The 13,626-nt window shown below is 40.2% G+C and overlaps 1 protein-coding gene across 5 annotated transcripts in view; it reads right to left on the bottom strand.

Annotated features, from left to right (window-relative positions):
• LOC113537836 (tumor necrosis factor receptor superfamily member 8) overlaps positions 1–12,626 on the bottom strand; it is a 32,641-nt gene extending 20,015 nt beyond the window's left edge. Inside the window, exons 1-8 of one of the 5 annotated variants that reach the window (XR_008300581.1) lie at positions 12,007–12,626; positions 7,807–7,985; positions 6,469–6,577; positions 5,581–5,692; positions 3,923–4,005; positions 3,688–3,814; positions 3,511–3,607; positions 3,228–3,359 (exon numbers count right to left, since the gene is read on the bottom strand). Coding sequence is in view for 4 of the 5 variants with exons in the window: in XM_034314108.2 (XP_034169999.2) it covers positions 3,228–3,359; positions 3,511–3,607; positions 3,688–3,814; positions 3,923–4,005; positions 5,581–5,692; positions 6,469–6,577; positions 7,807–7,985; positions 12,007–12,322 (1,155 nt within the window). In the remaining variant the exon portion in view is untranslated. The other 4 variants (XM_034314110.2, XM_034314108.2, XM_034314109.2 and 1 more) reach the window with 4 other exon arrangements.
• Positions 12,627–13,626: the final 1,000 nt, after the last annotated feature.

The following is a 13,626-nucleotide window of genomic DNA, read 5'->3' on the forward strand; positions in this document are numbered from 1 at the left end:
TTATTTTTTTTTTGTCTTATTAACTACAAAAGAAACTGGTGAGGGAACGACTGTTTACAGCTGCTATGGTGCAAGTGATAACAGGAACCGCTTGTTTCGTGGATGTTTTACAACACGTAAATGTAACTATAAATGGATAAAAAGTACAGCATCATGCTTTAATAAATAAAAAGTTGTAATAGTTTGGAAATTGCTGTGGTATAAGAGAAGGAAAAGGCTTGGGGACGTGCTGTTTTAGGAATGCAATCCGTCATTGGTGGTAACAGTGACTCCGCTTCATCACACCACCCTGACACTCATTATTTTACTAAAACAATATGACTTGAAGTACCTTATTCCTTACTTCAGTACGTCATTTTCTTCCAGTGAATCACATTTCTTCAAAGTCAGGATGTGGTATGATTTACTGCCTTATTCTTCTATACATGGGCAATGTAACCAGGCAGGGCTCTCAGACGTTGGCTTTCCAGTGAAATAGTGTTGAAACCAGTTAACGTTGCGTGTCCCACCCTGACTGAATGATCGCCATCAGACCGTCATAAGGATAGGACTTGACACAACCTTGGTGGAAAGAGTTCCATGCAAATGTTAACCTTACCATGGAAACTGTGTCAGTAAATGTCAACTTTACCCTATCAGCAGCACAGTCAGCACAGAAAAAAAAATACATTTAACTTTGTTCATTTTTAGTTTTACTGTTACTTCCATATAGTTAAGCACATGATGCAGCAGTGTGACCTTATACTAAGTGTGACTATATACTTAATATAGTCAGTTTTTTAAATATTTATATCTAGGTGCTCTCAAATTGAAGCTGGTGCGATTATATTATATAAGATGTTGCCATCGGTTAGGAAGAATGAACTAGCAGTCTAGCAGTCATGGTGAAGGTGAAGGATGTTCTCAGGAACATCATCATTAATAACACTTGAATGGAAAAAGCTATAAAGTTGTAGCAAAGACCACAAACATCCTTGTCAGTACAAGTGGTTTGACAATATGCATGTGGAAAGTGGAAATATGCAAGCATATCAGTTTAACTAATCAAAACATGCTCTCAGATAAGGAAGGTAAGAGAGAAGCAGCAGTCACTGAAAACAGTTGCAGGATAACCTGAAAGCAGCAGGACAACAGTTACAAAGAGAACAATAAGCACTGAATCACTGAACCACAATCATCTCCGTTCCTACACCTCACACTTCACACTACAACTCCTCAGCTAGAAAAGAAGAGCAGAGATGCGCTTAGACAAATCAGAACTCTTTTGGAACAATATTCTCTAGGATAGTTGTGCGTATGATCCCAAGAACACCATACACACAGTGAAGTACAAAGCAGGGAGCATCATGATATGAGGCTGAGGCTCTGCGGGGGGTACTGGGGCATTACATGTCATCAAAGGAAACATGAATGAAACAGTGTCCCAGGACATATTAGAGAAGGATTTAACCTCGTCAGCCATGAAACTAAATCTGGGGAGAAGATGAACGTTTCAACAAGACAACCACCCCAAATATACAGCCACAATAACTCAAGAAGGCCTTGCATGGCCTAGCCATGACCTGACCTGAATCCTACTGAAAGTGTATGGAGGATTTTGAAACTGCAAGTCCATCAGTGGGACCCTCGTAACCTTGCGGAACTGAAGATGATTTGCCAAGAGGAACGGGCCAAAATTTAACCACGCTGCTGCAAAAAGCTAATTACTTCTTACAACAGATTCCTTGAAGCTATAATTACCAACAACAGCTTTGCAACAAAGTACTAATGTTGGTCATTTGTGGTGTCTGAATACTCTTTCCTATCAATTTCATTTTTAAAACATATCTTTATGTTGTTTATGCTTATGAATGCATACTTTTATTATCAAATTTATATTTAAAGTCAAGACGTTATAGCTGTAAATTTGGAGTGAATACATATTTTCCACTCACTGTATATGATGTCACACATGATCCTGATAAACTGTTAAATACAGTCATATCTGTATGATGATCTTTCATTGATCATTTATCTCTCCAGTATTGGGCTCCTGTCTTCCTGATCAGTCACATGATCAGCTTTGCATACTCAGCCAATAAGAGATAAAATGTTACATCCCTAACACTGGAATTACCCATCAGTAGGCAGGTAGGCCGCCAACAACTGAATGATTATTTATACGTTCAGGAGGAAGAGGATACAGGAAACTCCAGAAATTCCACAATCCAGCATGGTATCAGAAGTGGAATTTTCTGCTTGCGTGGTGATGATGGCAGCTGGTTGGGTGCAGACACGGTGACCTAATTACACATTAACGATTCACAGAAAAGGGTAAAAAGAACTGGTCTGTGAACAGCTACCCTGTAATAATATAACATAATAAAATAAATATAATTTTTTTTTCATGGTTCTTGCATTCAGATTCCTGATTACAAATTTGCACAAACAGTTTCATACTGATTATATGGACAGACTCATCTGCATCTGTTGTTCATTTCCTGCTCAGTTAAAGTTGTTTATAAAGAAGCTTCTGTCAGTTTAACCATCATTATGAAATTACCAGGTCAGTCAAGACATGGACATGTAGAATGTGTTTGTTGTTTTATGACCTTTAACTTATTATTATGACTTAGATTACAAGCTTTTTATTCAGAATTCAAGCTAATTCCAAAAGATTCACAAACGGTTCCTCAACTATTTATGAACAGATGTATAACTGGATGTACACAGTGTGTGTATGAGTAATGATGAAGGGGCTGATTGATGGATGCACATATGCATGGATGATAAGTAAGAGAATGTTGAATTGATGGATGGATATATCGATGAGTGGAATGTGTGGATGGTGGACAGATGGATAGATGACAGGATGATGGATGGATGGATGGTTGAGTGGATGGTGGACGGACAGATGGATGGATGAGTGGATGGCGGATGGATGGATGAGTGGATGGTGGACAGATGGACGGATGAGTGGATGATGGACGGATGGATGGATGGATGGTGGACGAATGGACAAGTGGATGGTGGATGGATGGATGGATGGACGGACGGATAAGTGGATGGTGGACAGATGGATGGATGGATGAGTGGATGGTGGATGGATGGACGGATAAGTGGATGGTGGACAGATGGATGGACAGATGAGTGAATGGTGGACGGATGGATGGATGAGTGGATGGTGGACGGATGGACGGATGAGTGGATGGATGGATGGATGAAAGCGTGGATCTTTATGTTCTCACCAGCTGGTTCTCAGGCTGGGCTGAAGGCACTGTTCCTGTATTTGGCCGGATCTCCATGGAGCTTCTCAGATCTAGGCTGCTCATCTCGGAGCCTGCTCCCATCGAGATGTTTGACCATCCGGACAGACAGTGCTGCATGAGGAACCAAAACAGCGCTCTTAAAACAAGTACGTTCCTCAGTAGTTCAACCACACCTTACCACTAACTACAGCTTTTTCTCCACTGATTAAACCTTGATCTCTTACAGTTATATAAAAAACCAAAACTCCAAGTGAGAACTCACAGAGGGCAGACCGAGACTGTCTGAAGGATCGAAGCTGCCGCGGCGGTGCGCTTTGTATCGATACGCTGGCAGAAGTGTCGAGCGAGGAATGCTGACCCTGTCACATACACGAGGTTAAAGTTAACCGTGTACATTTTCACAAAAGAAACACAACTTCTCTGTAATCTCAGTTGCAACCTAATAAACGCAGGCTCGTTCTGCGCATGTGGATGTTTCTCTTTGGGCTTCTTGCAAACGGGACACGCAGCTTGAGGATCCAGAGGTGTTGCAAAAAGCCGACTGTTGATTCGGTAGCAGAATGTGCCTAAAAAAAAAAAATTTAAAAAAAAGCGTTAAAATGACCAGATCATTGTCAGGTCTAAGAGAACATATTGTTGAAATCGGTTCATGAACAAACACCAAAGAGTCCCACATTGGTGAGTGTCTGGAGTACTCTCGTGGTTAGTCACATCGTCTTCATCAGAAGATGCACAGAGGTCAGCTGCAACAGGAAGCCTGTCACAGTCAAGCACAAAACAAAGATTCAAATGACTCTAGGAATTCACCCTGTGGACTTTTTCCCCCACTCCTGTCTTGAAAATAAAAATAATTCTTTAGCCCCATTGTGTGTGTGTGTGTGTCTTTAGGGCATCGCTGCTACTCAATTCTTTTATTTCAGTCCAGAGATATTGGGTTAATTAGCAAGCGAGTTTGTCAATCTGGGCCTTAAATAACAGCCATAATCTTTTATAGTAATTTCACATGAATTATTGACACAGAAATCCTGGCAGGCAGAAAAACAAAACAAAAAAAACAACAGAATTTTACCATAAAAAATCCTCAAGTATTCTGATGGAAAGAAGAAAACCGAGGCAAAAAAGTCTGCCTGTGAGAGCTGCTCAATGAATAGCAGCTCCTCCATTTACCAGAAGCAAATGTTCATCTTTCAGGCCACGCGTCATTTCCCCTTCAGTGAATCGGCTTTTTCTGCCAGATGAATTTAATTTGCGTTGGGCCTGACCACCTCTCTAGCTAAAGAAGCGTAATTTTCATGTGTCTCCTTTACTGCTGTAGGAAATCGTAAATACTACGACAAAACCGTAAATGTTGGCAATCGAAGATTTTTATTTTGACGTGTCGTGGCCTCTCCACTGATTTTAAATCTGTCTTTCAGAAAAAGTATCTGACATCATAATGGCTGAGTCAAAGCCAGTTTACGCTACATTATACAGCCAAAAGTATGTGAACACCTGATTATCACACTCATATGTGCTTGCTGAACATCTCATTCCAGAGTTACTCCCCCTGTGTTTGCTGTTATAATGAGCTCCACTCTTGTGCGAAGTCTTTCCACTAGATGTTGGAGTGTGGCTGTGGGGATTTGTGTTCATTCAGCTACAAGAGCATTAGTGAGGTCAGGCGCTGATGTTGGGATGTCGAGGAGGTCTGGGGTTCAGTCGGTGTTCCAGTTCATCCCAAAGGTGTTCAGTGGGGTTGAGGTCAGGGCTCTGTGCAGGACACTCGAGTTCTTCCACTCCAACCTTCACACACCATGTCTTCATGGAGCTCGCTTTGTGCACAGGGGCATTGTCATGCTGTTCCAGTAAGGGGGGATTTTTAATGTTACAGCATGCAAAGATATTCTAGAAAACGTGTGGTTTAAAATTTGTGCTAACAGTTTGGGAAAGAATCACATAAGGGTGTGAAGGCTAGGTGTCCACATAGTTTTGACTACATAATGTATATATAAAAATACTTTCTAATATGCTAAACATAGTTTTCCACAAAATTCAGTCACAAGCTCTAGTTCCCCGTATGACTGATAGACACATGTTGGCTGATGAAGGGATTTCTCTGGGCAATGTGAAATTATCTGCCCGTAAACTGAAAGTGAAATACAACTCAATCACGCAGCAAGATAATGACAACACACGCACGCACACATGCACACACACACGCGCGCGCAAGCACGCACGCAAGCACGCACGCACTCCCACACAGACAACAAGTCACACAAAACAGGCTGTAAATACTTCCATATAATAAATCTAAAAACAGAAAAATGTTGCAGCATGTGGTTTCCCTTCTGACCCTGAGGAAACGCTGTGGACACACTCCTCCTTATTGACTTGGCGAAATGTGCGAAGCTCGCTGAAGAAGTGCTCAGAGCGCTCGGTCAGAGAGCTCTCAGCATCAAGCAGGCCTAAACACAAACACATCAAGAGCAGGGTTGTTCAAATGAACACGCCGTTTTTACATCAACTTCATCTGAAGTGCATGTCTTAATTACCTTGAACATGAATTTAGACACATTTCCCAGTAAAGTTTACTCCAAAGTCACTTACAGTGAAAGCCTAAGGGCAGTTTATGCAAAACATGTTCATGTAGAACAGATTCTTCACTCAACGGTTTTTATACAGGAAATGCCAAATCTGTTTATAGTTATTTCTTTACGTCTTTAGGACAGAGGAGTTTACTCTTTGTGTTATCTCAGTAAAATGTCAAGCTGTGGTTTGTTTTTTCTCCTATTAACTTCCAGGGAGAGAAAAAGGGAGGGTGGTGAGTGTACGACTGTTTACAGCTGCTATAACGCAAGTGAGGACGTTCTTTAAAGAAGTACAGAATAATAATATTTGGAAAAATATCTGTGAATGAATAAAACACAGCGGGATGTGCTATGTGCTATTATAAGAAAATAATCAACTTTAGTGTGGTAACAGGTTGTAGTTTTTGAATTCTCTTTATACAGTAGTATAGCCAGGTTATATTATATTATATTATTAGTTCATATGTTGTATGTCGTAATCGCAAATAAGCTACAGATGCGGTGGATGTATGTTGGGTATTTTGGGTATTTTTCTTACTGATTTCCACATTCACAATAAAAAAAAAAGTTATGGTATGAGGCATCATTAGTCTGGGTTAATTTTGGATGAAAAAAAAAAAAAAAAACCATTAAGATTTTCCCTCCAAGCTTACCAGCTATCCAGTCATATCCCAGTAAAGGCTGCACACGTCGTCTCTCCGAATCAGATACAGTCTCCAGCTCATCGTCTGCAGGCGGAAACCTGACTCGGCCCGCACCTCTCTGTAACAACACACGCGAGAATCAAAATCACCTACTGTATAGCTGCAACTTTTCTCATTAATGGAATCATCAGTGTAAAATAAAAAAGCGATCTTTATAATTATTAATCGGTGACATTCGTTTAGTCTTGCCACTAATGTGTTATGTGCAATAACATGTGAGAACCTTATTGATGAATGAACACGTTGAACACGTGGCAGTTGAGTGATATTGCATCATAAAATGTAAACTCCGATCAGGATCCAATATGCAAATGCGGGGCATGCAGCATTGGTTTACTGTGGCACGTTGGTGGGAGGTGTAGGGTTAGTTCTTATATTCATTTACTGTGGATTTCATAATGAGGATAAACATGTAGGCAAGGTTTTATGACTTTTTCCTGACTGCATGGAACTGCCACGTCAAGCGATTATTATTTAATATAGGAAAATCTTATGCAGGGAGAGTTAAATGATTAGCCCGGCCACCTGCGACAAGCAGATTACATGTTCGGGTTTTTTTTTCCTATAGTTAGGCCAGTAAATTGCTCATATCGTGGACACTAGCGTTTCTTCCTCTTGTCTACAAACCACGGAAAGGGGGGGAAAAAAAAGAAAAAAAACTCCTGATTAACTTTTGCAAAGCAAATTTGATTTGACGTACAATGACATGGAACATGCTCCTGTGGGTTCATATATTTCATAGCAGTGTGATGTACTACGAGTACACAATACTCTGTCCTGAAAAAAAAAAAAAAAAAAGAAAAAGTAAAAAAGAGAAAATGAAAATATCTTAAATATAGTCAAATATATCAAGTATTTCCTATTATAAGATTCAAATAATAAAGCAAATATATTACTATTAAACCTATTTCTAGACATTTTTACTATAGTCAGACCTGAAACAGACTTGTTCTAATAATTTTTCTAATTTTAAGCGTTTCTTTCTATTTCTAGAATGAAGCAAATACTGTATATCTGCCCACAGAATATGAAAATGTAAAGCTTGAAAGAGTTAAATTCATCTAAAAACCAGGCTGAATAATCTTATATTTGTTTCATTATAATTTCATAATAAGAAACATGAGATATTTCAAGATGTTTCCCACATTCAAGATATTTCCACTTAGATATCTTTTTTTTTTTTTTTTTTTTTTTTTTTTTTTTTTTTGCAGTGTATAAATTAGGTTTGGAAGTGAACTGTGCAGGAAGGAAGATCTCCGTGAGCATGTTTATTAAACTTCCACTCACTTGACCCTTGTCCTGTGAGATAACGGACTTGGGCTGCATCGTTCCTGTAGGATTAAACTGAACACGTGGACGACTGTTCCCTTGGTCTTGGAGGAGGACCTCACACGTGGCGTCTTCTGATGGACGCTTTGCTTCTTCGTCTGTCAAACAGTCTGACGTCACTTCTGAGAAAAAGAGCACTTCATAAACAAAGCTGTCATAAGTCCAGACTTGAAGTAAGGATTTACATGCCACTGTCTCTGTTATTCCCCCTAACATTATTAGAGGGTTTAGAGTATACATCCATAGCACACTTGGGCAACTCCATGCAAATATGAATCACATCCAGGAGAGTCCCCGTTTATGTTTACATGATTTTGTTAAGGAAATGGATTCATCTATACCTCAAGCATGCTGTGTACTTTTTTTTTCACCACTGTATTCACTTCCTGTACTGCTTTTATCTGTCCAGAAAAGTGATAACAGGAACTACCATGTTTACCGGATGTTGCACATTTAAATAGAACTACAAACAGATAAAATGCAAAATGCCAGAGTTAATTAAAAAAAAAAAAAAGTAATCATAACAGTAACTGCACTTCTTCACACACCCCATCGTTGATTATTTTCCTATGACAGCACAACACGGAGTGTCTTATTCCTTACTTAATTAGGGAATACTTTCTGACCGGAGCAGTGTTGTTTCTTTTAGATAATTCTCAACCCAGCAGGGACGCTGACATCACCAACGTGTCCCACCTACTGTTATTTCTGATAACACACACACACCGAAAACACACATCAGAGCTCTGAGAATCAGATTACGGTTGATAACCAGCATCCTCAATGTGAGCAAGCTGACTGCTGCACTTATGCAAAACTTCAGTCAACCTCACAAACGTCCATGGTGTGAAATACTTCAGTGGAATCGAATCGGTAAAGAAATCTGAACGGTTCCTGCATTTGATAGTCAGTTAACATTGACGTGCCCCTACAACTAAAAACACACCATTTTCAGTTTTCAACTTCATCAGAAAAAAAGTAAATGATTACAGGTAAGCACAGGTGTGTCTAACATAGTAGTCACTCAGTGCAGGGAAATTTTAGATGTAAATGAATATCGAATCTTTTCTAGCTTTCCTTGTGAAAGGTAAATTTCCACGACAAGCTAAACATGTCTAAACTCAGACACTCAGATTAATCATCACATCTTTAACACATGATTTGATTTCATCTAACGATTACACTGGACTTCACAGACTCATATAGAGCTATTTCCTTTTTTCTAGAGCTTAAAAAAGAAAAAACATGGGGTGAGAAGTTTTTTTTTGCAGCCTGGGAACTGTAAAATAATATCCACAGGTACAATAATATTCAGCACAAATTCATTTATAAGTATTTTTACTACCAATGAATTGTTCAGAACTTACCACTGTGCTCTACAAGAAAACGCTGTCTGGCCCTCGTGAATGTATAACGACTAGAATGGGACTGTGTTGTATTTTATTTACTTATAAGACAATTTTATACACTGCCAAAAAAAAAAAAAAAAGGTCACTGTTTAGATTTTAATAGGCAAATACATAAGAGTCTATGAATGGGTCATTATTAGAATGATTATAATGTTTCTAGCATGCTATGTTTGGCTTAAAAGATGAAGTGTGTAGCTTTTTAGTTCTTTAATAACCATGTAGAAAGACGCATCATGGCCGTATTCCAGGACGACACTGCCAAGATTCATCAGGGTTAAAATTGTGAAAGAATGGTTCAGAGAGCATAAAGAATCATTCTGACACATGAATTGGCGCCTCTGAGTCGTGACCTTAACCTCAGTGAAAGTCTTTGGAATGTGCTGGAGGAGACTTTACAGAGTGCTCACCTCTTTCATTATCAGTACAAGATCTTGACCAAAAAATTGATGCACCTCTTGATGGAAATAACATCACAACATTTAGGACTCAGAGGCGCCAATTCATGTGTCAGAATGATTCTTTATGCTCTCTGAACCATTCTTTCACAGTTTTAACCCTGATGAATCTTGGCAGTGGAATCCTGGAATATGGCCATGATGTGTCTTTCTACATGGTTATAAAAGAACTAAAAATCTACACACTTCATCTTTTAAGATTAAAAAAAAAAGAACTGTTGCCAAACATATAACATGCTAGAAACATTATAATCACTCTAATAATGATCCATTCACAGACTCTTATGTATTTGCCTATTAAAATCTAAACAGCGACTTTTCTTTTGGCCGGGCAGTGTATATTTTACCACCTTTTACTCTCTCATCTTTAATATCTTTTAAAACCAGTACTGTTAATACAGCTCTTGGGATTACATACTTTTAAATCCTGCCCATGTTAGTCCCGCAACAGTCCCTGAAACGGGATCCTGTTCTCATTTAATGCTTTTAAATTGCAAATGTCTAAATGTGATCTTTTTTTCGATGGCCTGATCCACCTGGCCTCCCGTATCGATCGCCGTCTCAGAGAGCGTCGTCCTGACAGACCGGTGAAGTCGACTTGGCGATCCAGAACTCGGAGCGCCACTCAAACGCCTCCCGTCTCCGCATCCCCACTGGACGCACCGGGACCCATGAAGATCAGTGGACACAAGCTATCCGTCGCCGAGAGGGAGAGACGTCGCTCATCCGGCCTGTGCCTCTACTGCAGTGGCTCAGAGCACGTAGTGGACAGGTCCGTCCATCGAAAGGGAAAGCTCGTCATTGAAGGAGGAGTCAGTGGCGAGCCGACCCGTTCCGACCCGTTCCGGCCCCTTCGATACCTCTGTTAAAGGCTCGGATTACGGTGGGCAGCCAGGACCACTACCTCGCCGTGTTCATTGATTCCGGCGCCGACTCTGAGCTCATGGATGAGGAGCTAGCAGAGCAGTTGGGCGTCAAGACTGAGTCTCTTCCTTCAGATCTCCTGGTAAGGGCCTTGGATGGCCACATCCTGCACCGAGCCCAACGCAGGACTTGCTGGTGACCATCGCTGAACATCACCAAGGGTGGCTGTCCTTCCTTTCTCTTCGTCACCACAAGCGCCGATCATCTTTGCGTTCACATGGTTGATCAGGAACAATCCCCACATGGACTGGACGTGCGGCAGAATCCTGGACCGGGGAACTTCCTGCCACACGAGCTGTCTCAGCCCAACCTTCCCTGCCAGGAGCCCAGTGAAAGACCCATCCCCTGACCTCAGCTCCGTGCTGCTGGTTTACCACGACCACAAACAAGTGTTCAGCAAGGCCGAGGCTTCGTCGCCGCCCCCACGTGGATGCCTTTACCACCTCATCGGACCTGAGAGGGAGGCGATGCCCACATACATTCAGGAGTCCCTCGCTGCAGACATTATCCGCCCGACTTCTTCCTCCGCCGGAGCGGGATTTTTCTTCGTAGAGAACAAGGACAAGTCTCTTCGCCCGTGCATCGACTACCAAGGGCTCAACGCTATCGCCGTCAAGAACCGCTACCCACTGCCTTTAATGTCTTCTGCCTTCGAGCTACTCCAGGGAGCCACCATCTTCACCAAGCTCGACCTGAGGAACGCCTGTCACCTGGTCCGCATCCACGAAGGGGATGAACGGAAGACGGCGTTCAACACCCCTCGACCGGCCACTACGAGTTTCACGCGAACATCTAAACCTATACCTTCTAAGATTTTATTTCTTAGTGATGTTTTGTAGATGTTTTATTTGATCGTTTGTTTTTTTTTTTTGCTCTTTATTGCAGAATGCACATGTGCTTGTGACGTGTCTGTTTTTTGTTATCATTTTTTACAATAACAATTTTATATCTTTTTGGTAACAAGTCTTTTTTGAAAAGGAGATCTGGCTCTCAGTGAAGCTATCAGTAATTTGTAAAAATAAACATATAAATATTAAGCTCATTGGTTAAATGTGTAAAGTAATATCTTGGCCATTGATTTTTTTGTTTTTATTTTATTATAATTCTTTCTGAACTTTCTACCAACAGAGCACGTGAGCTCCAGGTAGATATTATTTACAAGCTACTTGTTTTTGAAGTTTAGATTAACTATAAGAGTTTAATAATTAATATAAGAGCTTTGAGGTAATGTGGGCTGTGATTTTCACCACAGGATTAAAAATACAAATCGGAAACTTCACTTTGCTTTAAGGAGCACTAGATGCAAATACATAACAAACCGGAAGTGACAAAGTAAACCATGTAAATAAACTCAGTTTCCGGTTTCTCACCTGCCAGGTTTGGGGTTTTCTTGATGTTTATCGGTTTACACAAAGCTTTTCGGGCCACTTTTGGACGGTTTCCGCTGACAGTCAGATTTATAAAAGCATCCGAGACATTTAATAAACTTTCCTTTCTCTCTGTTAGAGGCGTCCGGTCGCGTGCGCTGCTGGTGTTTATTTCTTTCCTAACACCAGAAACGGACTCTAGCTGTTTTCTCGAACAATCTAAATTTAAACGCTGTAGATTTTCGCTTTTATGTTTCAGTTTCTGCAACAGTTCCTTATTTTGTCTTCGCAAAGCATCCAAGTGTTCAAAAGACGTCATCTTGACGACTTGTGTTTGGCTAACACTGGACCGCTAACTACCGAGCTAGCCTATTTAAAGTCGCCTCTCGGGTTGCCATGGCAACTGCTGCAACGACGCGGACGAGTGTTCCCAATTTGAATTTAAAGTATAAAAGCAAACCTCGGGTTATACAACAAAGTTTGTCCGGATTTAATAACAATTTTTTTTTTAAATCGTTAAACTGGATTCCGTATCAAAAATTGAACAACAGCATCCATTTGCTTTTTTTAAGTTTGGGACCAAAACGCCTAGCCGACGTCTCTGATTGGTTAACGCGATTTCCCACAATGCACCTGTGGCCTCTCTGTTAAAGAGACAGATGTAGCATAAATTATTTATATAAATATAACGTTTGCAAGCACTGCAATGTTTGATTGAATAAAATGTATGAAGGGAAATAATGTGTGACTGTTTTGTTTTAACTACAAATAACAAAAAAAAATTCTTAAAGGTTAAAACTGAAATGTAACAAGACAATAAAATATAAGAATTAACAGAAAAATGTAAAGCTATACAAAGACTTCTGTTTACTTTCAAACTTCACCCTAAAATCTACACACCTGTGACTATAATAGCCTAAATATCCAGTTAAATTCTGTTCAGTTTAATCTACAACATGGCTACATGCAAATACACAGACACACTACAGCTGATTTAAGCCATTAACAGCTTTTAGCCTTTTAAGAAAATCCGTCAGATTCCCACAGCGTCCTCAAGGAGTAGTGGTCTAAGAGTTAATGTCTGGTTTAATGGAGGATGAAAGAAGTTTAAACTGAAATAATTAAAACTCAGACTTTCATTAAAAATCAATCCACAGAAGATCATGCTAATAAAGATTTATATGCATATCGTTCCTTGAAGTTAAACATTTAGCTTGATGAATGTTGCTTTACAGAAGAAAGCTCATCCCTTCTGGGGCTTCATCATCTCTCTAACAAGATCTCTACTGGCGCCTTTGATATAAACCTTGGGTAAAAAAAAGAAAAGCTAATATATGTAAGTTATAAACATATGAAGAAGAAAAAAAACCCACTCTGCTCATTCTACTTTTCTCCTTTTTTGTTAATCTACACTATAGGGCCAAAAGTAGGTGCTCCCCTGACCATCACACTCATATGAGGTTCTTCGTCCAACTGTTGCCACAAAGTCTGAAGCACACAATTGTATAGAACGTCTCTGTGTGCTGTAGCATTACAGTTTCCCTTCACTGGAACTAAGAGGCTCAAACCTGTTCCAACATGACGATGCCCCTGTGCACAAAGCGAGCTCCATGAAGACATGGT

This window comes from Pangasianodon hypophthalmus, chromosome 20 (genome assembly GCF_027358585.1).
Source record: "Pangasianodon hypophthalmus isolate fPanHyp1 chromosome 20, fPanHyp1.pri, whole genome shotgun sequence".
In the NCBI taxonomy this organism is placed as follows: domain Eukaryota; kingdom Metazoa; phylum Chordata; class Actinopteri; order Siluriformes; family Pangasiidae; genus Pangasianodon; species Pangasianodon hypophthalmus.